This window comes from Rhincodon typus, chromosome 12, assembly GCF_021869965.1.
Source record: "Rhincodon typus isolate 14 chromosome 12, sRhiTyp1.1, whole genome shotgun sequence".
NCBI classification, from domain to species: domain Eukaryota; kingdom Metazoa; phylum Chordata; class Chondrichthyes; order Orectolobiformes; family Rhincodontidae; genus Rhincodon; species Rhincodon typus.
This window is the reverse complement of record NC_063343.1, coordinates 12064909-12090566: the sequence shown is the minus strand read 5'-3', so window position 1 is coordinate 12090566 and position 25658 is coordinate 12064909. Positions and strand designations below refer to the sequence as shown.

The 25658-nt window shown below is 40.9% G+C and overlaps 3 protein-coding genes across 4 annotated transcripts in view; 1 reads left to right on the top strand and 2 right to left on the bottom strand.

Annotated features, from left to right (window-relative positions):
• Window positions 1-3314, bottom strand: part of LOC109911296 (eukaryotic peptide chain release factor subunit 1) — a 59454-nt gene extending 56140 nt beyond the window's left edge. The window contains exons 1-2 of one of the 2 annotated variants that reach the window (XM_048603660.1): window positions 3198-3314; window positions 2854-3019 (exon numbers count right to left, since the gene is read on the bottom strand). In XM_048603660.1, the coding sequence (XP_048459617.1) occupies window positions 2854-2939 (86 nt within the window). In that variant the 5' untranslated portion in view covers window positions 2940-3019; window positions 3198-3314. Of the gene's footprint in view, window positions 1-2853; window positions 3020-3155 lie in introns of both variants that reach the window. The other variant, XM_020510586.2, reaches the window with a different exon arrangement.
• Window positions 1-25658, bottom strand: part of LOC109912174 (serine/threonine-protein kinase 32B-like) — an 860354-nt gene that overhangs the window by 456848 nt on the left and 377848 nt on the right. The window lies entirely within an intron of this gene.
• Window positions 23135-25658, top strand: part of lman2 (lectin, mannose-binding 2) — a 40983-nt gene continuing 38459 nt past the window's right edge. The window contains exon 1 of the mRNA XM_048603663.1: window positions 23135-23644. Coding sequence (XP_048459620.1) covers window positions 23377-23644 — 268 coding nt within the window. The 5' untranslated portion in view covers window positions 23135-23376. The remainder of the gene's footprint in view (window positions 23645-25658) is intronic.

The window sequence follows — 25658 nt, the reverse complement described above, 5'->3', positions numbered from 1 at the left end:
TCAGCATTTCTGCTCCTATGATGCTGCTTGGCCTGCTGTGTTCATCCAGCCCTGCACTTTGTTGTCTCGGATTCTCCAGCACCTGCAGTTCCTACTATCTCTCACATCAACATGCAGATCCCTCTGTACCACAGAATTCTGCAATGTTTCTCTATCTGAATAACATTGCATTTCTAGTATTCCCCTTAACTTATCCAACTCTTTCCACATAATGAATTTCTGTACAAAATGATAAATTTATTCTTGAGGTCTGCATCCCCTACTCTGACTATCTTATCCTGAATTAAGTGTTGACATTTACTATTTCTGTACCATTCCATGACCAAGATATTCTTCTAAGATCTGGAGGAAGATCAAGATGCAAACCTCTGATGCTGATCAGTCTAGAGGCATTTTTTGACTAATATAATTTGAGCAGGAACAAGATGGAAAGAGTTAATTATAGGGGGAAAGAAACTTGCATAGATTAGAAACACCAGCATTAAACAGTTAGATTTAATGGCCAGTTTCGGTGCTGTGAATTGTGTACAAAGGTCACCTCCATTTGAGGATTGAGAAGCCCAAGATTTTCACAATCCTCCCAACCCCATCAAAGCAGATTTTTTTTTTGCTGATATTTCAGAACACATCTGAGATTTCACCACCCCGTGTCTTGCTGACCAAAATAGGGAGCAGCATTTAAGTTTAGTTTAAACTGATCACTACACAATTTACTTCCTCCAAGTTGTACTTTGATGTTTTGGGTATACACTACGAGTACCATTTGCTTTGTGGATGGTAAGTTCACAGTAATTGGATACAGCAATAGTTAACTCCACAAGGACAGTCTACATCTATTAACAAACCCAGCAGAACAGCTCAGAAATGCTTTGTAGCAGGAAATTAAGAAAGTACAAGTAAGAAAACAAATATCACTTGGACCGACATATTCTTCATTTTGTAGGAAAAAATACCTAGTATTTTCAATACGTAGAAAAGCTCATGAGATTTGTCACCCCAAACAAATGATAGTACTCCCAAGCATAAGTTTCACTCTCTAACAGCACTGCAAGATATATTAATGAAAGGTTTCCCAGCTCAATTCCTAAACCAAGCCCAGTTATCTGATCTTAATCAATGCAGACAGGAAGACAAGCTAAACACAGTTCTGCCACTACAAGAAAATGCACACATGAGGATGGCAGCTAAGAGTAAAAGGTAAAATCATCTTTGTCTCACCAGAGACCACAGGACTGCACCCACATCAGAGAGAGACCTATGGTGGTAGTTTAACCTGAGGGTCACTAGGTCTCAGGCAAGGGGAGAGGTTCAGAATCAGAGTCCTTCATGGGAACCTCAGCCGGTGTGGGAACAGAACTCCTGCTGCTGGCATCATTCTATATTGCAAACCTGCTAACATAGCTAAATAACCCCTATTTTCCAACAAGAGTATGATGGTTGTGATGCCCTAAATGGCTGAATCACCACCTAAGGACAAAAATTAGTGCTGCTGTGTTAAATTTTACATGAGAATAATTTCTTCTTGCTTGTGTCCATTATAAATTAGAAAGGTTGTTCATGGTCAGTACATTAAGTAATTGTTACCATATCTACTGGGACTTCAAAATTCACTTTAGCCTAAAACCCGAATCCAGTTGATCTCTGCAAGGAAAACGACAATAATCCGATTAGAACAGATACAGAAGTGTTTGCATCAATCGTACTGAATCCTGAAAAGCAGACTGAGTGCAAGTATCTTCTTTGCTATTTAGGGCACTTATCTTTACCCAATGTTTTGGTCCCCACTGCTTGCAACGAACTGGCAATCTGCCATGGCCTCGAGTTCAGAACAGACTTTCACATCTTTATGCCTTACAATCTTGGTTACAAGAGAATATATAGCAAACAAAAGTTTAGTAAACAGTATAAGCTCGTCCAGGATAACAGAATTATTAAGTGAACTGCATCCTCTGTCGTTAGTCCTATTCCTTTTAAAATCAGAAGTCAAACAGTATCATACACAAGATTAAAACTGAAGAAACATAATCCTAGGAAAAAAAAGTGAAAATTCATCAGCGTTCCATTACACCTGCACCACTTTATGGACATATCATGGTACAAATTGCATTGCAGCTCGCGATACCATTCCTTAGGGTTGCAAGAACTGTCTTTAGGGCCAGCTGATAACAAACCATGATCAGCAAGTGTTCCTGATCATTTCCTTTATAAGAAAATCAAGGGTAGGACTGTCACTTTGTTCTGTTGAAGGTAGATGATTAACTAAAGCTAACCGTCTCAATACAGTTTCAGGCTGTCCAAGCTACAATGCTTAACATTTCACAAGAGAGATGATTCCCTGCACTGGCTGTCATCAATATCTAGGGAACATTTCCTGATTTCTGCCCTGACATTTCAGCTTGAATCTCACATGTATAGGTACGTGTGTGTGGAAGTAAGTATGTGTATATACACATATGAACACACATTCTTGCTAAGGAAGAATTTTACATAATTCTACACACAAAAAAAAACCCTACACATGGGTTGAATAGTCTAAGACTTGAACTTTGCTCAAATGTTCGCTTAAAAACACCATTACAGAGAGGAACATAAATAAAGGCGTGATACGTAGAAGTGAAAATGTAGACTATTAACAGAAGTCGGGTCTGGAATTAAATTGCCACGAAGTGGTGGCCCCTGTACATCCACTCATTCAAGCCTATTCTAAGGCAGCTCGACGTGAAGGTGAAGGCCCTCGCTGCCTGTGCCTGGTCCATGCTTCACCCCTCTGAGGGAGGGACAAGGATGGGGATTGAGGGAGTGGGGACTGAAGTGCCTTGGGATCGAGGGAGAGATGGATGAATGTTTGCTCACCCTCTGGCGGCCTCCAGGCTCTTGATGAGCTTCTTGATCTTCCAGATCTCCACGTTCCTGTCGGCTGCGGTCGGGTCGTCGGCCATTTTCTTCTCGTTGTGCTGCTGCTGCTGCTGCTCTCGGCGGGCGAGGACGAGGCAGAGACACAGCGACTAACTGAGACAGACTGAGAGAGACAGAAAGAGAAAGAGAGAAAGAGAGAGAAGCGCACACACGCTCGTCCTCGGGCGCGCTCACACAGCACCGCGCGCCGCACGTTCCCCTCCTCCCGCGCGCGCGCGCACACACACACACACACACACCGACTCCCCGGCTCCCTCGGTCCGCCGCCTGCTCGCCCCCACCTCGCTCCCGCTGACGTCAGGCACCGGCTCGCATGTCCGCCAGCCTCACATGGAGCACTCCCACCAGTGACCTTCCTGTCAACATCCACAACCCCCATTGGAGCAACTCGCCACAGCGCTATCGACTAACACCCTCTCCGATTGGTCATGTCTCGCCACTCCCGACTAACTTTGCGCGGTACCGCCGCGGAACTTGTTGGGATCTGTAGTTCTTTTCCCTACTTCCTCCTTCCTGGTTGTTCTGGCCCACAGTTTAAAACGCCATTATTATTATTTCAAGTCATAATTACATTCTAATCTTTTAAACTACTACCTATTATTAGAAGTGCCCTGCAAAGGATTTTGTTTTACAGTTTATAGTTTACAAGGGTATAAAAAATGATGTTTTTAATTGTTTAACTCCATGGTAAAAGAAGTATGTTTATACATCTCCCCAAGGCAAACTGACCAAGTAGTTTTGATTGCAACATCTCTGCTAGCAAGCCAGCTTCCTAAAGGGAATATATCCATCTCTAGACTCTGAAAGTCAGGACTGATTTGTGATTCTGGGTTGAGTTTGAAGATCTCAGCTCGTATTGGTAGGACTACAACTAGCCTCACCTCCTAATGCTTAGAAAGGAAAATATGTCAGCATTCTGAACGTTAGACGACTACCATAATTGCAAGAGTGGGTTACAGGTGTAAGTGAACAGTTAGCGTAAACTCTATATTTTCTCACTGCTAGCTTTCCACATGAATGACTTGAGCAAGGTAAGATAGTACAGACAGGAGTGCAATCATGACATTTGTGAGCAGGCCAACACTTAAAATAGTGGGGAAGAAAGAAAACTGGGGCTAGGAAAAAGGCCTTCCCTGTAAAGAAACTTCTATGAGGGTGAAGACTCGGCAAAGGTAACTTGCACCAGCCAACTTTCCCTCCTAGCTAACCCCACACCCAATTTAAAAATGGGCTGATGACTTGCAGTAGAACAAAAATTTCTGATGGTCCAGGGAACTCGCGTTTGCTCCAGTATCTTTGGATCATCATAAACCCTTCGCTTACTCCAATACAAACATGTTGTACAATTAAATAAGCACATATTTTGACTGCCTTCAAGGCAGCACCAAGGGAGTGCTGTGTTCTCAGAAGTGCCATTCAAGATGTTTTTGAGATTTCCTGTTTGTCTCATACTTAGCATATTTTTCAAAAGTATTTCATCAACAGCACTTTGGTATGTCCTGAGGTTATGGAAGATCTTACATAAATATAAATCTATTTCCATGTGTTGCAAGGTCCAAAGTCACACAACACTAGGTTATAGCCCAATATTTGACCATCTGACAAAGGGGCAACACTCTGAAAACTTGTGATTTCAAATAAACCTATTGGACTATAACCTGGTGACATATGACTTTTGGCCTTATCCATCCCAGTCCAATACCAGTACCTCCACTATGTGTGTTGCAATTTATCTTGCTGTTGCTTATCTACCATAACCATGTGCCACACCAGGGTATTAATTTAAGCTCCAAGAGCTAGGTATTTCCCATTTTTATGACATCCTTTAAATTCTTCCTCAGATAATTACTGTATTATAAGCTGTTGCATTGTTTTGGAACTTTGGGAAAAAATCAAAACAACAGCAGTTTAAAAAGGAGGAAGAGAGATAAAGGCAGTAACCATGTGGGAAGTGATTCAAACAGAGCAGTAAACCTGCACAGCTAGCTGCTTTTGCTGTTTGATTTGATCTAAGGGGCAACTTTTTCACACAGAGAATGGTGCATGTGTGGAATGAGCAGCTAGAAGAAGTGGTGGAGGCTGGTTCAATTTCAACATTTAAAAGGCATCTGGATGGGTATACGAATAGGAAGGGTTTAAGGGGATATGGACCAAATGCTGGCAAATGGGACTAGATTTATTTAGGATATCTGGTTGGCATGGATGAGTTGGACCGAAGGGTCTGTTTCTGGGCTGTACATCTCTATGACTCTATAAGAAGGGCTATGACATTGTACCCCATTTTGTCACCTGCCATGCATTTCCTGTGCCCTTGTATTCCCATAATCACGACTCATTAAATCAAATCTGGCCCAATCTTTCTCCCCATATTTAGCAAATATATTTTATAGTTTGAAATGTGCCTTGTCTTAATGTTTGTCAGTATGAAAAATAAACAATGTTTACTAAACACATTTCTATAAAGAAAGGAGCAGGAAGGCAGCCTTAGTTGTGAGGCGTCCAAGGCTGAGCAACTTGCAGTCTGACACTGGTATGGTTCATTGGGAACAAATTACTAGACAGTTGGGGAGGTGCCAGAGGTTGAATGGCAGTCCAGGGTGACCAACTCTCCAGTATTTGATAGGATTGTCCTTGGACTGTTTGTCCTGATTCCTTGAGGGCTCTTTGTTCTTCATTTCAAGGATACCCTGTAGGAGATGGAGTCTGGGACTGTCCTTGCCTTTGCCTTTTGTTTTATTTTTGTAAGCATGTGTACTGTGGCCTTCAGCCCTGTGGGTGTTATGGCCAATACCACCCCAAGCCTCCTCTCAAGCATTCCCTCCCGCTATTTCTCTCCCAAAAAACACTGACTCTTAAGATGAGCAGCTCTGCCATCAACTACCCCTGATTTCTGTCTGTATGATCTCCAGCATTCCTGTGCCCATAGCCACTGCGCTTTCATAATAGTTGTTTAACCTGACTGTACTTTGATAGGTGGTCTTTTTCATCTCTGCTCCTTTTGTGTCATTCTCAACACTCTCCTGATGTTGACTGCCCAAACAATTGTTAAGGAGGGAACAAAGTGATTCAAGAATTTTGGTTAAAATTAATTATTTGGAATTATGTTCTATGTAAGCATCTGCTTCAGTGAGGGTAAATAGTCCTAGTAGTTACAAATAGAAATAAACAATGCTGAAAACACTAAGCACAGTCAGGCAGATGCTGATAAGGGGAGACCAAGTTACCATTTCAGGTCAATGATCTTTCCCAAAAATGGTTTAAGTTAGGTATATCAGAGATAGTAAGAACTGCCAATGCTGGAGTCAGAGATAACACAGTGTAGAGCTGGAGGAACACAGCGGGCCAGGCAGCATCAGAGGAGCAGGAAAGCTGATGTTTTGGGTCAGGACCCTTCTTCAGAAAATGTCTGTTAGATATGTCACAGGTTTCAAACAAGTGCATACAGTAGGAAAATGGGGAAGTGCAGGGGAGAAATAATAACAAAGAAGTTTTGAGGTGGTGTGTAAAATAGGAGAAATTAACTGACAAAAGGGATCATGGTGCAAGCACAAGAGGTGACAATAGGACAAGTAAAGAAACAAAAGATGAACCTAGAAGAGTGCAAATGGGAAAAGCTAAATCATCAACAACAGTTGCTGTCTAAAAAGAAAAGGTAAGACTTAGATAGAACATAGAACCGTACAGCATAGGAATGGGCCCTTCAACCCACGCTGTTGAGCCAAACATGACACCAAATTAAAAACCAAAAGAACTGCAGATGCTGTAAATCAGGAACAAAAACAAAGTTGCTGGAAAAGCTCAGCAGGTCTGGCAGCATCTGTGAAGGAGAAAACAGAACTGAAGAAGGGTTACCAGACCCGAAACGTTAACTCTGTTTTCTACTTCACAGATGACACCAATTTTAAACTATGATTAGTTTAATTCTGCCTGCCCTTGGTCCATATCCCTCTATTTCTTGCATAACTTTAACTTGAAATTGTTAAATTTAACCTCGAGTCTCGAAGGTTTAAATTGTCCCTAACTATTTTTATATTTATTTGCCCCATTTCCTTCATCAGCTTAGCCTATCCTACCTTGAATGTTTACATAACTAAGTTCACATTTTGAAGGAATTTAATAGACACGGAATCAATTTCAAAGCCAACAGGTGATGATGGCAAACAGATTGGCTTTGCTATTGAAAACAAAATGAAAACTCTATTTTTCTGTCTCTGCAGATGCTGCCAAACCCTTTGCATTTCTCCAAAACTTTGTTTATATAGTGGTTGTGTAAAGCTCACCTATCAGTTCTTTGCTCACTATTTTACATGGGCCCCAGTTTTTGGCAACACATCAACGTTAACATTTTCATTCTTGTTTTCAAAACACTCATTGGCCTCACCCTTCCTATCTCTGTAACATCCTTCAGCTCAAAAACTTTCCAAAACATCAGTGATTCTCTATTTATTGCACATCCTTGATTATTTTCATTTCACTATTGGCAGCCTTCAGTTTTCCAGGCCTTATTTTTGGGAATTCCATCCCTAAACACCTCCATGCCTCTCTGCTTGATATCATGTTACTTAAAACTTAACTTTTGACCAAGATTTTTGGCACATTTTTAAAATCTATTTACGTGGCTCAGCATCAATTTCTGTCTGTCATGTTCTTGTGCAGCATCTGTGGACATCTGTACTATATTAAAGATGCTTCACAGGACAACTCACAGGATAAGTGCAAAGTTATCATTTAATGGTTATGCTACGGCCTCAGTGATCCATTAAAAAAAGGTGAATTTGAATTACAAATAGAAGAACTGGGCCTTAGTTCAGAAAATAAAGAGTTGTTAAGATAATGTGATAAAAGATTTCAGAGGTAGATGGGCTGAAATAGTGTTGGAAGTCAAAGTAAGTGAATTTTGTAACAGACTGGACAGAGGTTCAGAAGCTTAGTTCATAATATACAGTGGTTGTGAACTGTCAAGTTCACCCAAAGATTTTTCCATCCAGGGTGCCTGGAGTATTGCAATGCAGTCATGTTCCACAACCGTGGCTGACATTTCTCCCTCCAAGTATGCTGAAGGCAAAAGTAGCAACCCAACTGAGATCAGCTATACTAAGCTGGAGAATGAACTATGACTATTTTGTTGTCAGTGTTACCTCAGACAACCTGACACCACTCTCCTCCCTCCAGTAAAGAATCTCACTGCTACTCCTCAGATTGTGACCTCACAGTGGTCACTGTGATGCCGTCACTCCACAATATCCTCAGCTCAGCCGTGAGTGACACAAAAAGGGATTTCCTTGTGCCATCGAGCTGGCACTCACCACTCCAAAAGTCTTTATGTTTGCTTTTAAAGTCTCTTATCACTAACTGAAGTTGAACTTTGCTGGGTGCCAAGTCAGTTAGCAGTCAACTTAATTAACTTGCTGCTCCAGTTGACTTTATATTCAATCAATCTACAGCTGGTCCTCTTCATACATAAAAGTGGAACTTCATTGAATGGTGTTGGCATTGGTGATGTTTGCTGCTCCACACTGCCAATCCTTGTATTCACACCAGCAATGGGGGACATCCTGGTGTGAGCCAGTGTAAAGTGTCATGAAGTAACAGACTGTAAACTGTGACAGATTGTGATATCATCTCTACAGAATAATACTCTCAGGAGGAGGAGCTTATTTAGAGGGAATTAGATACTTGTTTGGAAAAGTAAAATGCATGAGAAAAGTAATTGCAAATCTGACTTCAAAGGGTTATTCTCTTAATATTATATCAATACCATGACAACAATAACCATTGGCATTTTTGTTTATTGTCTTTATCGTAGAGAAATGCTCAAAGGCATTTCACAAGGACATCATCATACCAAATTGGACACCCAAATGTGGAATGAGCTACTGGGACAGCTGATCAAAAGCTTGGTCAAAAATGTTGGTTCTAAGAATGATGATAAGAGAGAGAAATGGAGAGGTTTAGGGAGGGAAATCCTAGGTGTGGTGTCATAAAGCAGAGGTTGACCCCTACCTCTGAGAACTAAAACCGAAACCTCACCATATAATCTGTAAAAGGACTGTGAAAAGTGGCGTAACCTTTCAGCAACTTTTAGTGGTTAAATAAAATAAATCCCTGATACTCACTTTAAAATCAACAAGTAACAATTTATTTATCTAACTTTATCAGTGAACAAATTAATTAAACTATTAACAAATCGAATAAACCCCTTCTAACCATTCCTGAATAAAGTAATTTTCTAATGGTGTGCTGTTCCAATAAATACAAGTCACACTCATATAAAACTTATATAAAATATATTAAAAATATATTAAAAAATAGCATTTAGTCTCTCGAAATTATAGCCAGGTGACATGTCTTCCGGCATACTCTGTGCCTTTTCCGTTGATTCCTCTGTCAGGAATTTAACTAGTTGTGCTGTCGGAAGTATTGGTATTGGATGATGCTTTCTCTAAGACAAAGAGGAGGCTTTGAGAGCCAGCGATTCTCTCTTGAGAGCGAAGGACTGTTAACTCTGGCCAATGGCAGTTAGCTCTGGGATTTTGTCCAACTGCCCCTTCTTATATACCCTTGATGACATATCAATATTTCTTACATTAGGATTGGTCCTATGTTGTCAAAACCTTCAGATTTAAATTTAATTGGTTTTTGGTATCTAAGTGCGTGGTTCAAATTGCTTGGTTAAATTGAAAAGCTTGTTGTCTTGGTGAAAACTGCTGCTTGGCCTGCTAACTGTACAGCCCTTTCAATTCGGGTGCTCTCTGTGTACTTGCAAACTTTCAAGCTGCTGCTTACAGACATCTGTTTTAAATCTCTAAACACAGAAAAAGCACAACATCTTTTAAACAGACCACACAATGCTTTCCCCCCTAGCATTTTACAAACACTGAATGCTAATTTCCTGCCTCCTCATCCACAAGTTCTCTACCCAACTTTGTAACAGAGGTTTGGGCAGCTGAAAGCACAACTGTCAATGGTAGAGCACAAGGAAGATAAACAGTGCCCACAAGCAGTACCCTCTGTTCTAAAGAAGGGTCACCGGACCTGAAACGTTAACTCTGATTTTTTTCTTCATAGATGCTGCCAGACCTACTGAGCTTTTCCAGCAACTTCTGTTTTTGTTCCCACAAGTTTGCAGTTTGGAACCTGAGATTTTGGAGGTGTCCACTTAGAGGAGGTTACAGAGATGTGGAGGCAAAAGTTCACAAAGACATTTCACCAGGAGGATGAAATCTATAGATAGTAGGAACTGCAGATGCTGGAGAATCCGAGACAACAAGGTGCAGAGCTGGACAAACACAGCAGGCCAAGCAGCATCATAGAAGCAGAAAGGCTGACGTTTCAGGCCTACACCCTTCATCAGATGAAGGGTCTAAGCCCGAAACATCAGCCTTTCTGCTCCTATGATGCTGCTTGGCCTGTTGTGTTCGTCCAGCTCTGCACCTTGTTGTCTCGGATGAAATCTATAAATTGGAAACAATGGAGGCCTGGGAGCCAGTTAATGGATTTGGTTTGGATATGATACAGTATAAGAGTATCAGCTGGCCAGAGGCCTATGGAGAGAAATTGGAATGCACTATCTGAAGTGTGATGGACACAGTTAAATTGAACTATTAAAAAGAGAATTAGATTATTCTTAGACTTGTTAAACTTTAAGTCTGCTGAAGGAAATAATGGGTGGTGTAGGATTATGAGAAGATGACAGGAAAATTGCACAAGGTGAAATGTTCAATTAGAAAGCTGGTGAAAACAAAATAACATTTGTGTGAGTCTGAGATAAGCGGCTACCTTGAGCGGCATTGGAATTGTAATTTTGTTTTCTTGGAATTGTCAAGCCTGGAAGTGAAAAGAGTTTACTCAAGAGCTTCAGCATCAGATGGGTTATGTAAGGGCCAGTGGCAGACATGGAAATTAAAGTAGGCAGTCTTTAGTAATGGAAAAGTTGTGGGGTCAGGAGCTATGAACAAATTGGTACTGATTTGAAAATCAACCCCAAAGTCAATCATCTATCTGTTACAAGATTATGCAATGCTGCAGGGACATCAATACCTACTTTTAGCACTTCAAATGTAACTCATTGTATGCATATCAGTTTGGAATAACCAAAGGATGTGATAATGTGTGAGGTCAAAAGGTTATGGCCCTTTGTCAAGTCATGAGCACATAATCCAGAAACAGTACCATGCAATATTGTTGCACAAGAAGTGTTGCACAGTTTGTAGACATCATTTATTGAATATTAAATCAAGGGACCTATATGTTGATCCCAGTGTTTTATTCAAAAAGGAGAAACAATGTTCTCATGGTTCTTGGTACCAACATTTATCTTCAACCAACAACATAAAAAACCAATCACCTAATCATTTATCTCATTGATATTTGTGGGAGTTTACTATGTGCAAATTGGTTGCCACTATTTCCTCCATTTCAACAATGTCCACACTTTAAAGCAGCTTCATTAGCTGCAAAGCACTTTGGGGTACCATGAGGAAATGCTTTGTACTTATAAAAATAAAGATTCCCCTTTGAAATAGGTTTTTTGAATGATAACATGTAATTTTATTAACTTTATTGAATTCCATAATCTTGTCACATTTGAAGCTTGTTTTGTCCATATTTTTCTGCTGAAAAACTTAGGTAAAGAGTTATTTTTAATTGGATGCAGAAACAAAACTTAAAAGCATGATCACAATCTCTAGGCATTTGTAATGTGTGTTAAGGTTATACATTCGTACCAATTTCCAGCACAGCCTGAAACACAAGGGATATTATTATCTCAAACCAGATGTTGCCAATAACATTCACAATGGAAGGAGAATGAAATGTTCCTTTTATTTGAGATTTATGTGCAGCAAAGGGATGGTGTATTTGTGAATTATTGGTTAGTGGCTGTCCTGGTCAATCTTTGTTCAGGAAAGGAAGGCATTAATCAAATTGTAGTTTCTGATGGCAACAAGAAGCAACAACTTATTTTATGTAGTACCTTCAACATAATAAAACATCCAAAGCACATCACGGAGCATTATAAAAGCAAAGTATGATATTGAAACATGAAAGGAGATTTTAGGTCAGATAACCAAAAGCTTGGTCAAACAGCTTTATGAAGAGTCTTAAAGCAAAGAAGTGGAGATATACGTAAAGAAGGCATTCCACCATTTGGAGCAAGCCAGCTGAAGGTATGGCCACCAATGGGCAGATCAATTAAATTGGAGACATACAAGAGGCCAGAATTAGAAGCGTGCAGATAAGGGTTATGGAGCTGGAGATTACAGAGTTTGGGAGGGACAAGGATTTTAAAACAAGAATGAGGTTTTTAAAAATCGATGCATTGCTTGACCAGGACCCAGTGTCAGTCAGCTGTCAGACTTGATTATAGAGATAACTACAAACAGTGGAGGCACTGAGCAGAAAAAAATACAATACCAAAGGGGGAGATTAAGTTTATTTTTAAGTAAATTGCCCATTGATTTGGGGCACATTAGCATGTTAATTATTTGTACAGCGTTGGACAGAGGTAAGATTTAGTGATTGAATTAAGTGAACCCTTCTCTCAGTAAACTCTGCCAGCTCTACAATTCTGGCTCCTTGCACATTCCTGATTTTCATCGCTTCACTTTTGGCTAACGTGCCTTCAGCTGTTTTAAGTTCTGGAATTCACTGCCTGAGCATCCCTGCTTCTCTATTGCTCACTTCTCCTTTAAAATATTCTTTATAATGTTGCTCTTTCTACAAGCAATTGTTCACCTGTCATAATATCATTTTATCACTCAAATTTTGTCCCTTGCCTTGGGATGTTTTGCTACATTGAAGGTGCTATATATATATAGGTGTAACTTTATATCCGATTGTTGTTCTACATGTTCCCCTCATTGTGGATTTATACAAGTTCTTGTTTTGCATCAACCACCTGTTGCGTAAACTAAGTTCCCAAAATGGATTTTCAGGTTAAATGTGTCCTCATCATGAAGTTAAATTGAACACAAACAAGTCAAAGACAAATTAAAATCATTAAAGCATCTATAAGCAAAACATCCCTTCTCAATAATATAAACATTGAGGGCAGAGGCCTGGAGAGAGTTTTTTGGAGGGAAAATAAATATAGTACGCTTATCTGGGCCAGTATGGGACCATTTGTTACAGAGCAATTGAGGTACAAGATAGCAGAAGTGCAGCAGGACGTAACTAGAAATTAATGCTGCGTTGACTTGCTAGGATGGGGGCCTTTCAGAAAAATTGGGTGTTTGGAGTTTGAGACAACCAAAAGGTGTGAACTTTTCTGATATAATCCTCAGATTAGGCAAATGAATTCAATTTAAGGAGGTTTTGTGAAAATCTAGAATATTTAAGGGATGCCTTGGCACACTTCTTTACATTTTGCTTCTTGCATCAGCTTTTCTTTAGTCTGTTTTATCACTATCTCTGTCACCCATTTAAAGAAGGAAATCTAATTTGTCTTTGGCCTATGTTCTTCCAGTTTGATATGAGTATGGGGTGATTCTTAGCTGTCCAAAGAAATGGCCAAGCCAGCTATTCAGAGTCAACTAGGAGTTGGTCATTGACAGTAATGCCTACGGCCTGAGATGGAATTATAAACAAAACAGGCTGAGAGTGATGTCTGTCTGGAATAAAGCAAGCTATCTCTCTGACAGAGAGAGAGAGAGAGAGGAGAGGTTTTAGCAGTCAGATTGCAATTTTATACCCGCCCGTTACAGGCACCACTGTCAGTTCAACATAGTTTTCCTGAAATTAAGAAAAGTGATACTTAAGGTAGTGAGTAAAAATAAGTTATCAGCAGGAAGTTGAATTAACCTAGTTGCAGAAATATCAATAGGATTGGGTATCATCTATGTTGAAGGAAGTTCATTATCTCGACACCCAGCAGCCAACAGCATCATCACAGGGAGGAAGATAGGATACTTTCTTCTGATTATTACACTGTGACACTAACTATCACTCACTAATGTAAACATGTATGAAATTTAAAGGAAGACAGGATTATTTTCAGAAAGGTGAGAATATAGGAGGCATGGTTAGTAAGTTTGCAGATGATACCAAAAAATTGGTGGTATAGTGGACAGTGATTTGAATTGAATTAGCTCTATTGTCACACGTAGTCACATAGGTACATAGGTACCTACATACAAATTCTCAGAAAAATAAAGAAGTAAAAACTCCAGCATTACAGAAATTCAAAAGTACAAAATCATGGTAACAAATTAGAAAAATAAAGAAATAAAAATTTCAGAATAACAATGCTTCCACCATAATATAATGAAGAAAAAAATTTAAAAAGAGAATTTAAGACAAAGTCTACTTAGACCATTTCACGGCTCTGGGCTTGAGGACCCGACCCCGATGTTGGAATCCCAGGCTGGACCCACTGTGATGACGAAGAAAATGCCAAATGGAGTCACAGATTGACTGAAGCTGCTATTAGGAGACCCAGGCCAAAGCCGACAAAAACAGCTACTGAAGCCGCCGGAAGGAATCTCAGGCAGGAGGAGACCAGCAATGCCGCCACAAAGACACTGCAGAAGCCTCAAGGAAAATTTGGGCCATTGGAATCCCGGGCAAGGATCCACCTCATCTTCAGCCACTGTAGAAGCAGTCACGAGGAACGGCCAGATCCACGCCACATTCTCTGCTGCAGCGTCCTCCTGGAACCTCCTTCCTTACCCAAAGCCACCAAAAGAAAGTAAGATGAACTAGATGTTGAGACGGCACTGGGACTGCCTCAACAGAAGCCGCTGGGAACCCGAACTCACCCCCGACATCGCCGCCACAAGTCCGCGCTGCTGGGCCACTTGTAACCTCCAACGCTGTTGTGCAACTGAGCTCTTCATCTAGAGGTGAGTAAAATAAAATAAAAGAGAAAAAGCAACAAGAGAACAGACAGAAAAAAAGAAATGAAAAGAAAAGTGGGCAGAGCGGATGAGCCCCAGGCTCAGAAGCCATCTTACCGGAAGTGAAGAATGTTATCTAAGAGTACACTGGGATCTTGCTCAGCTGGGCCAATGGGCTGAGGAATTGCAGATAGAGTCTAATGTGGATAAAGCGAGGTGTTGCATTTTGGTAAGACAAACCAGAGCAGGACTTACACAGTAAATAAGAACATAAAAAATGGCAGGAGAGGGTAATGTCATTCAATAAGATTACAGTTGATCTTTTCATGGATGTAGCTCCACTTACCTGCCTGCTCACTATAACCCTTAATTTCATTACTGTTCAAAAATCTATCTTTGCCTTAAAAACATTCAACGAGGTAGCCTCAACTGCTTCACTGTGCGAGGGAATTCACAACCCTTTAGGTGAAGAAGTTCCTCCTCAACTGAGTCTTATATCTGCTCCCCGCTAATTTGGGGCTACGCCCCCTAGTTCCAGTTTCACCTGCCAGTGGAAACAAAGTCCTTGCTTCTGTCTTATCTGTTTCCTAAATAATTTAAAGGTTGTTGTAAGATCTCTCCTCAGAAGCCAATCCTCTGAAGTCCAGGATCAACCTCGTGAACTTCTTCTGCACCCCTCCAGTGCCAGTACACCCTTTCTCAAGTAAGACCAAAACTGTACACAGTACTACGGGTGTGGCCTCACCAGCACCCCATACAGCTGCAGCATAACCTCCCTGTTTTTAAACCCCATCCCTCTAGCAATAAAGGATAATATTCCATTTGCCTTCTTGCACCTGCTGCACCTGCAAACCAACGTTTTGAGATTCATGCAGTTGGACACCTAAGTCCCGCTGCATAACAGTATGCTGCAATTTTTCACCATTTAAATAATAGTCCATTTTGCTGTTATTCCTACCAAAATAGATGACTTTGCATTTACCAACATTGTGCTCCATTTGCCAGACCCTTGCCCACTCACTTAACCTATCTATATCATTCTGCAGATTTTCAGTGTCCTCTGCACACTTTGCTCTACCACTTATCTTAGTATCATCTGTCAACTTTGACACACTACAATTGTAAACAGTTGCGATGCCAACACTGATGGACGCCACTAGCTACAGATTGCCAACCAGAAAAACACCCATTTATCCCCAATCTTTGCTTTCTGTTAGTTAACCAATCTTCTATCCATGCTAATACATTACCCGTAACACCGTGCACGTTTATCTTATGCAGCGGCCTTTTGTGCGTCACCTTGTCAAATGCCTTCTGGAAATCCAGACACATCACATCCACCACCACACTCACAATGTCCTCAAAGAATTCCAGTAAATTAGTTAAACATGATTGGTCTTTCATGAACCCATTCAAAGATAGTAAGAACTGCCAACACTGGAGTCAGAGATAACACAGTGTGGAGCTGGAGGAACACAGCAGGCCAGGCAGCATCAGAGGAGCAGGAAAGCTGGTGTTTCGGGTCGAAAGATTTCTGAAGAAGGGTCCCAACCCGAAACGTCAGCTTTCCTGCTACTCTGATGCTGCCTGGCCTTCTGTGTTCCTTCAGCTCCACACTGTGTTATTTCATGAACCCATGCTGTGTTTGCCCAATGGGACAATTTCTATTCTATTAATAGTAGGGTCCTGGGGATTGTTGTCGAACATAGAGGCCAAGGGTTGCAGGTACATAGTTCCTTGACAGCGGCATCACAGGTAGACAGGGCGGTGAATAAGGCATTTGGTATGGTTGTCTTCATCGATCAGAACACTGAGTACAGGAGTTGGGACGTCATGGTAAGGCTGTACAAGACATTGGTAAGGCCACATTTGGAGTACTACGTACAATTCTGGTCACCCTGCTATAGAAAGATTTTATTAAACTGGAAAGGGTGCAAAAAGATTTACAAGAATGTTACTGAGACTGGAGGATTTGAATTATAAAGTGGGCTGGATAGGCTGGGACAGTTTTTCCTGGAACGTAGGAAGCTGAGGACCTTGTATAGGTTTATAAAATCATGAGGGCCATAGATAAAGTGAATAGTCAAGGTCTTTTCCCAGGGTAAGGAGGTCCAAAATGAGAAGGCATAAGTTTAAGGTGAGAGTGTAAAGATTTAAAAGGAACCTGAGGGGCAACTTTTTCACAGAGTGGGTGACATGTATGTGGAACGAGCTGCTAGTGGAAACGTGGTCAGCACAGACAAGTTGGGTCAAAGGGTCTGCTTCCATGCTGGATGATTCCACAACTTGTACATGAACAATTAAGTACTTGCAGAAAGAAAGAACTTACATTAACATAGCATCCTTCACAATATTGATATCTCCCAAAGTAGTTCACAGCCAATTAAACACTTATGAAGTATATTCTACTATTGTAATGCAGGGAAACAGGGTTGTCAATTTTAACTTAGCAAGATCCTAGAAACAAAAATGAGATAATGCCCAATGTTAACTAAATGATAAATGAGATAAATGACCAATCCCCTGCTATTCTTCAAATTGTTCCATAGATTCTTTATTTTAATTTCTATCCAACTGTGAGTGTAGGCTAGGCTCCTTGGTTAACTGACTCATCTAAAAGACAGAAGTCCAATCACATCCATACAATTTCCTCTGTACTAGGATGCCCGCCTAGCTAATGCACATAGGTGTCTGAAGTAAGGTCAGACCTGTAACCAGCTTTCACATAACCTAAGTTTGATGTTGAATTGTCCATTTATAGATGTGGTTAGGTGAAGTAATTCTTGGTGGAGCACTTAAGTTAATCTTTGTCCCTTGGGGAATTTAATTCTTAGCTTAATGGAGGTAAATTATAACATTACAATAAATCCTGCAGCAGACAAGGAATCTATACATCCCACTTTGTTTAATGGTGAATTAACCCCTGAATATGCTCTAAAATTCTGCATCCTTCAGTTACAGCTTCAAGACATTGATCAAGGACCTTTAAAGAATGATGCATTAAAGCACCCAAATTTATTTATTTATTTTGCGACTTACTGTAATTCCCTCTCTGTAGGTTATATGTATGTTTAGTGATTGGCATGCCTGTGTGAAAATTCTACACTCATATAATTTCCCAAACACAGTTGCATTCGCCAAACACATCTAGGGCTGCAAGTAGTAGTCAATCATCTTCTACAAATCATAACCTGCTGGTTAAGGGATTAAAATAAAATCTACAGAGATATGTATGATGTGATATCACATGTGAATGTGGCTTTTTATAGTTTAACAAAAGTGATTTAATCTGCTTTGATGAATAAATACTGTGGATGCTGAAAATCCGCAGAAAATATTGAAATGCTGCACATGCTCAAAAGTCTGGTAGCATTTAATATTTATGACCTTTTGGCAGAACAGACGTGCATACTGCCCTGTGTTCTGACATATTTCAAAGGATTTTATCTGGGAGATATTCTTGCTAACAGTCATCCAGTGGCACAAAGCTGATTGGATGTTTTGTGTTCATATTTAGTCACATAAGAGATCAGGACTGTGCTTTCAGTTTTACGCTGAAGTGTACTGCTCCTTATGGTGTAAGTAATGCAAAATCCGTGTTTTGTAGATGTGACATTTCAAGAATGCTATTCTTTGTAATTTTTGTGATTATATTGTTTGTACAAAGTAGATTTCCATTATCCATTTAATGTTAAATAAATTGATCCATTAGTTTACAGTTGAACTGTGGTCATAGGATCATAGAATCCCTACAGTTTGGAAACAGGCCCTTCAGCCCAACAAGTCCACACCAACTCTCAGAGCATCCCATCCAGACCTATCCCCCTACAACCCATCTAATCTACACATCCCTGAACACCATGGGCAATTTAGCATGGCCAATCCACCTAACCTGCCCCTCTTTGGACTTTGGGAGGAAATCGGAGCACCCGGAGGAAACCCATGCAGACACGGGGAGAATGCGCCTAAGGATGGAATCGAACCCAGGCTCCTGGCGATGTGAGGCAGTGCTAACCACTGAGCCAACGTGCTGCCCTCGTGGTGTGTAGTCTAAATTCAATCAACATATTGAAATCAGCAAAATCACTTGATGACCAATGATAATATATTCAAGAAAAAAATATAAAGTGGCAAGGTTTCTTTATTCAACTGCTGAGCTGATAGATGTATGCTGGTTCACTGGTGAATGTGAGATTACAACAATGATCATTTGCAGTCCAAAAATGAATTGTTATTAAGAACAAGAAACAAAACAATGGCTCATAATGTAAACTTACTATTGGTGGGCAAATATTCCATGCAATTCTTAAAGCAGGTAATCCTTCTTAAACTAATCTCTGCAATTTGGTGCTATGTTACCCTTCTGTATCATTTGAACAATTTATAATTCTCAAATGGCTTTGGGGAAACAAGCACCATATAGTACAGTATATACTCTCATACTCTCCTGTGTACAATGAGCTGTATAGACTCTCACACTGCCCTATGTACCGTGTACCGGTTAGACTGACAGACTGAGTCATGTGCATTCTATTGCACATATTTTCACTATTGTCACACTGTCCTATGTACACAATGGCATACTGTGCCATGGACACTGTTGACACACATTGACACGCTGCTCCATGGGCACTGTGCTGTACATATTGACATACTGTTTCCTTCACGCTGTGTTGTACAAATTTGCACATTGAGTCATGTACACTGTGTTGTACACATCAACACACTGCTCCAAATACAGGGTGTCAGTGTATAAAACACAGCGTACATGGAGCCGTATGCCAATGTGAACAACACAGGATACATGGAACAGTGTGTCAATGTATGCAACACGGAATACATGCAGCTGAAATAACTCTTCAGAGGCCGGCATCCCATCACCAATCACCCATTACTTACAAATGCCCAGTCTTTGACAATACCACTGCCTCTGACAGGGTCACCCACTATCCCTGACATTCATTCTTTTACATCAGCCAGGTCGCCCTGATTGGACAAGATTAACAGCCCCAATCCAAGTCAAAGGTCATAGGGCAGTCTGATTCTAGTCTTTAACAAATTGGGGTTCTTGGCAGGATCAAAATATCTAATTCCAGTTTAGGTGTAGAGTTATTGGACTCAAAGACAGTGAGTGGTGAGTGTTGGTGTTCTCTTTTCTGGTGTTGCATTTGGTTGGTTAAAATAGGGTGTGCCTTGTGTAATAATGGCTTTTACCGTGGCTAAGAGTTTCCCATGTGTGGAAAAAGTCACTTGGGTGGTTTACAGAAAGTAAGTAAGGCAAAACATTTGGAATTGCCGACAAGCTGGAGTTGGGGTTGCCTTTGTCCATGTGGAAAGGGGGGCAATTGCAGCAATAGGTCAGCATTTACAATTGTCAGAAATGTAATTGGAATCATTGGAAATGGCAAAAATTCAATTGCAAATAAAACAGCTTGAATATGAAAAGGAAACGAAACAGTTTGAGTTACAATTGAAAGCAGAAGAAAGGGATAAAGCGAGAACTATTGAACTTCGGAAGTTGGAACTGAAAAGTGAAAGTTCACTTAAAATGGTGGAGGTAGAGGTAAAAGGTGGGATTAGTGATGAGCATGGTGATGGTGAGCAAACCCATCGTAGCCAAAGTTGGGGAATCTGTTTAAATGTGTCCAAGCATTACTGAGGTTCAACGAGAAGAACACTGAAGCCTTTTTCATTTCATTTCAGAAAATGGCTAAACAAATGAAATGGCAGGTGGGTATGGGTATCTAAATAAAGTTGGTAGGTAGAGCTCGCGAGGTGTTTGCATCACTAAGGGAAGAGGTATCTATGGAGTATGATGAGGTGAGGAAAGCCATCTTAAAGTGCATATGAGCTAGTGCCAGAAGCCTACAGACAATGTTTTAGGAATCTAAAGATGGAACCTGATCAAATGTACATAGAGTTTGAAAGGATCAAACAAAATAATTTTGATAGGTGGAAAGGGCATTGAAAATAGATCAATATGTGCTGTGTTATACACATTGAGGCATTGTTCCATTTACACTGTGCAGTATACATTGACACGCTGCTCCAAGTACACCGCGTTGTACACATTGGCACACTGTTCCATGTACATTGTGTTGTACATAGATACAATACTCCATGTACACTGCGTTGTGCACCTTGACACACTGCTCCATGCACACTGTGTTCTACATATTGACACTCTGTTCCACGTACACTGCATTGTACACATTGAGACCCGGCTCCATTTACACTCTGTTGTGCACACAGACCCGATGTTCCATGTACACAATGTTGGACATATTGACACATTGAACCATCTACACTGTGCAGTACACATTGGCAACCAGCTTCATGTACACAGTGTTGTACACATTGACACACTGCTCCATGTAGACTGTGTTGTACGCATTGAAATGCTGCTCCATGAATACTGTGCTGTACATAATGACACACTTTTCCATGTACACTGTGTTGTACACCTTGACACACAGCTTCGTGTGTAGCCAAATTCCACCCCAACTCCAGTTACAAGTTTGCTGATGACACCACCATTGTAGGTTGGATCTCAAATGCTGATGAGACAGAATACAGGAAAGAGATTAATTGCTTAGAGGCATGGTGTAAAGACAACAATCTCTCCATCAGCGTAATCAAAACAAAGGAGCAGAATGTTGACTTCAGGAAGCAGAGTGGAGGGCACGCCCCTGCCTGCATCAATGGTGCTGAGGTGGAGATGATAGAGAGTGTCAAACTCCTGGGACTGATGATCACTAACAATCTGACCTGCTCCACCCATGTCAATGCAATGATCAAGAAAGCACAAAAATATCTCTACTTTCTCAGGAGGCTCAGGAAATTCAGCATGTCCACAAGGACTCTTGCCAATTTTAATAGATGCACATAGAAAATATTCTATCTGGATGCATCACAGCGTGGTTTGACAACTGTTCTTCCCAACACCGCAAGAAACTGCAGAGAGTCGTGAACACAGACCAGTCCATCACGCACACCAGCCATCCATCCATTGATTCCATCTATACTTCCCGCTGTCTTGGGAAAGCATATAAAATAATCAAAGACCCTCCCACTGTGGTTATACTCTCTTTCATCCTCTTCTGTCCAGCTGAAGATATACAAGTTTATATACATGTACAAATAGATTCAGGAACAGCTTCTTCCCTGCTGTTTTCAGACTCTTGAATGAATCTCTCAAATGTTAATTCTGATCTCTCTCTCTGCACCTTCTCTGCAACTATAATACTGTATTCTGCACTCTGTTCTGCTGCCACAGTGCACTTTGTACGGTACGATCTGCCTGTATATCATGCAAAACAACACATTTCACAGCACTTCGTTATGTGATAACAATAAATCAATCAATGTACACAGTGTTGTTCACATTGACACATTGCTCTATGTACACTGTGTTGTACACATTGAGACACTGCTCCATGTACACTTCGTTGTGCATACTCAGCCATGATGTTCTATGTAGACAGTGTTGGACAACTGACACACTGATCCATCTCTGCTCTGCAGTATTCATTGACACACAACTTCATGTACACAGTATTGTTCACATTGACATATTGTTCTATGTAGACTGTTCTGTACATATTGACACACTGCTCCATGTACAGTGTTGCACACATTCACACTGATCCATGTGTGCTGTTTTGTACACATTGACACACTGTTCCATGTATACCATGTTGTACACCTGCTGGACACACTGTTCCATGTATACCATGTTGTAGACCTGGACACACTGTCCCCTATATGCTGTGTTGTATACATTGACACACTGCTCCATACATCCTGTTTGTACACATTGACACACTGTTCCATCTACACTGTGCCATACATATTGATATGTTGCTCCACATACGCTGTGTTGCACATATTGAGACACTGCTCCATGTACACTATGCTATACACACTGCTCCATGTATTGTACCCATTGAGACAGCACTCCACCGACAGTGTGTTGTACACATCGAGATAGTGTTTCACGTGCAATGCGCTGTACAAATAGACAGGCTGCTCCAGAATAAGGGGTATGCCATTCAGGACTGCGATGAGGAAGAATTTCTTCCCTCAGAAAGTTGTGAACCTGTGCAATTCTCTCCCACAGAAAACTGTTGGGGTCAGTTCATTAGATATATTCAAGAGGGAACCGGACGTGGCTATTGCGGCTAAAAGGATCAAAGGGGATAGGGTGTGGGCGGACATTCTGACAATTATACCATCAGATTGAATGACAGTGCAAACTCGAAGGGCCAGTTGGCCAACTCCTGCAGTTAGTTTCTGGGTACATCATGCTATAGACATTTACAAAATCCTTTTTGTAATATTGAACACCGACCTTTGACCTATGTATTGGGCAACACGGTGACGTCTTGGGCGAAGCATGAGTTGCTCTTTGTTGATTGGCTGTGCCTTGTGCAGCCGATTAGCCCTCCGGGCGGGCTCCACTCAGACCTTTTTCTGGACCCTGCACCGTGCAACCTCGGATTGTGCATCACAGTTCGTGGTCCCCTTCAGAGGCTGAACGGGCAGCGCTGGTAGCTGCCAGGTCCCTGATTGAGAGGAAGTGTGTTCCCTCAATTCCCTTCCCCCCCTCCTTTTCTGCCTGAATCCCATGTTCTGGGGTATCCCTGCAAACGGAACACTACCGGAAGTGAGTATGGAAAAGATGGCGGCGGGTGTGTTCGGCTCTGGGAGCGGGAGGTGGATGAGGAGCAGGCGGGGAGAGCGGGCCTGGGCTCGGATACGGCCCGTACTCAGCAGCTGGGTCCTGCTTCTCCTGCCCTGCCTTGGACTACAGCTGGTACCGGCTGTTGCTGATATGACGGATGGTAACAGCGAGCACTTGAAGCGGGAGCACAGCTTGATGAAGCCGTATCAGGGTGAGTGCAGGGGTGGCAGAGGGAGGGATTCCACTTCGGGGCCCACTTCCACTTCCACTTCCAAGGGATAAACCCGCCTCCCTCGAACAGAATGGTATGAATTAAAACCTTAAGAAAGATCCTCACTCACAATGCAACGGCAGATACTGGAAACGCTCAGCAACTCTGCTTGTCACTGTGGAGGGGGAAAAAGAAATCCTTCCATTTGGATGTCATTCCGTCACCACTGGATTAGACAATGTTTCTGCAACCCGTGACCCCAGCTGTGGGGAATTAGAACCTAAATGTTTAACAATACGTTTTCTGTGCTTTTGAATTTTATTCATATTTCTTTTTTTTTTTAAGAATTGTTAATCCACAGTGGTTCCAGGACTAATCCCTGCTGAAAACCACTTCTCACTTTCCTTGAACCTATATGCTCGTGCAGCTACTGCAACGTTTCATGCAGTCAACTCGCTACCATTCTGCTCTCTGCTTCTGGCACACATTCTGACCTCAGTCGAGCGTTCCCTTTCAATTTTGCTCCCACCAATCTGTAGTTTCTCCATAACTCTCTGTAAATATACGTTGTATAATTTTATTTACCTTCTGTTGCAACTGCTCTTCAAAGCAAACAGGCATTTTGTGCAATAAGACACTATAATTTTTTTCATAGCATTGTCCTCGCATACTGTTGTCCTGTTTTTAAACTTGAATCATGAATCAACAGACCACAAAGTTAAGGAAAAAAAATGACAATGCTGGCAGTACTGTGCAAATGTTTGCACATCCAGTTTTTGCAACAAGCCCAATCTAAAAGTACATCAATTAATACATGTCTTAATGATACATTGAGATAACAAAATTAGAACAAATCAAAATGGATTATCAAGACACCAATGAGAAAGGGGACACAGCGCCCTATCAAAAACTTTTTTATTACAAAAACTCTCATATTTTAAATACGCTACATTAGCCTTGTATCCTCTAACTTCTCTGAAGAATATAATGAGGTTAGTCTAGTACAACATTCCTTTTTGAAATCAGCATGTACTGTTAGTTTATTTTCAATTTTCAGATGCTTTCTTATTCACATCCTGATGTCAAAAATTCCAGTGTATTCCCTGCCATTTATGTTAAGAACTTAATTGACTTTATATCTTGCTTTTTAAAATATAGGAATAACATTATTCATCCATATAGGTTCTGCTATCCCCTCTTCAGCTTCTTTAAAGTATGCATGGATGTAGTCCTCTGTTGCATGGTTTTCTCCTGTAAGTTTGGCTCGATTATCAATTATCTCTGCCCCCGTTCTCATAGATGTCTCTATCCAGAGGCCGCATTGATGATGTTTCCTAGCATGGTGACGAAATGTCTGTATGATAACTAGCTAGCTCAGCGAGCAAGCCAACAACCTTATCCACAATCCGAGCTACAAATCTTGGCAAGAACCTTAAATGAAAAAATTAAAGTGTTCCATTGTACAAAATGTCCATTTGCTTTGAAGGGCAGTTGCAATAGAAGTTAAACAAAATTATACACTGTATATTTACAGAGTTATGGAGAAACTAAAGATTGCTGGAAGCAAAATTGAAAGGGAAACAATATGGAAGTAAAGCAGAATTACATGTCACATTACAACAATGACATTACTTTTTTAAAAAAGTAATTCCTTTACTATAAGGATGCAAATATTTTTGTTGTAGCATTCCTTTTCCATGTACAATTAATAAAAAAAATAATTATTTTGCTTTATGATTGACACAAACTTAAGTGAACTGGAAAGATCTTAAGTGTTTTAGCCAAATATCAATTTACAATAAGCTTAATGTTGGATGAGGTCCAGTTGTCTGTACCTTACACCTACATTCATAGGTAAAATGGCGAAACATGGAAAATAGGAGCAGAAGTAGGCCAATAGTTCCTTCATGCCTGCTCTGCCATTCAACATGATCATGGTTGATCATCCAACTAGGTACCCTGTTTCCGCTTTCTCCTCATATCCGTTGATCTTGTATCTGACTCATGCTTGAAA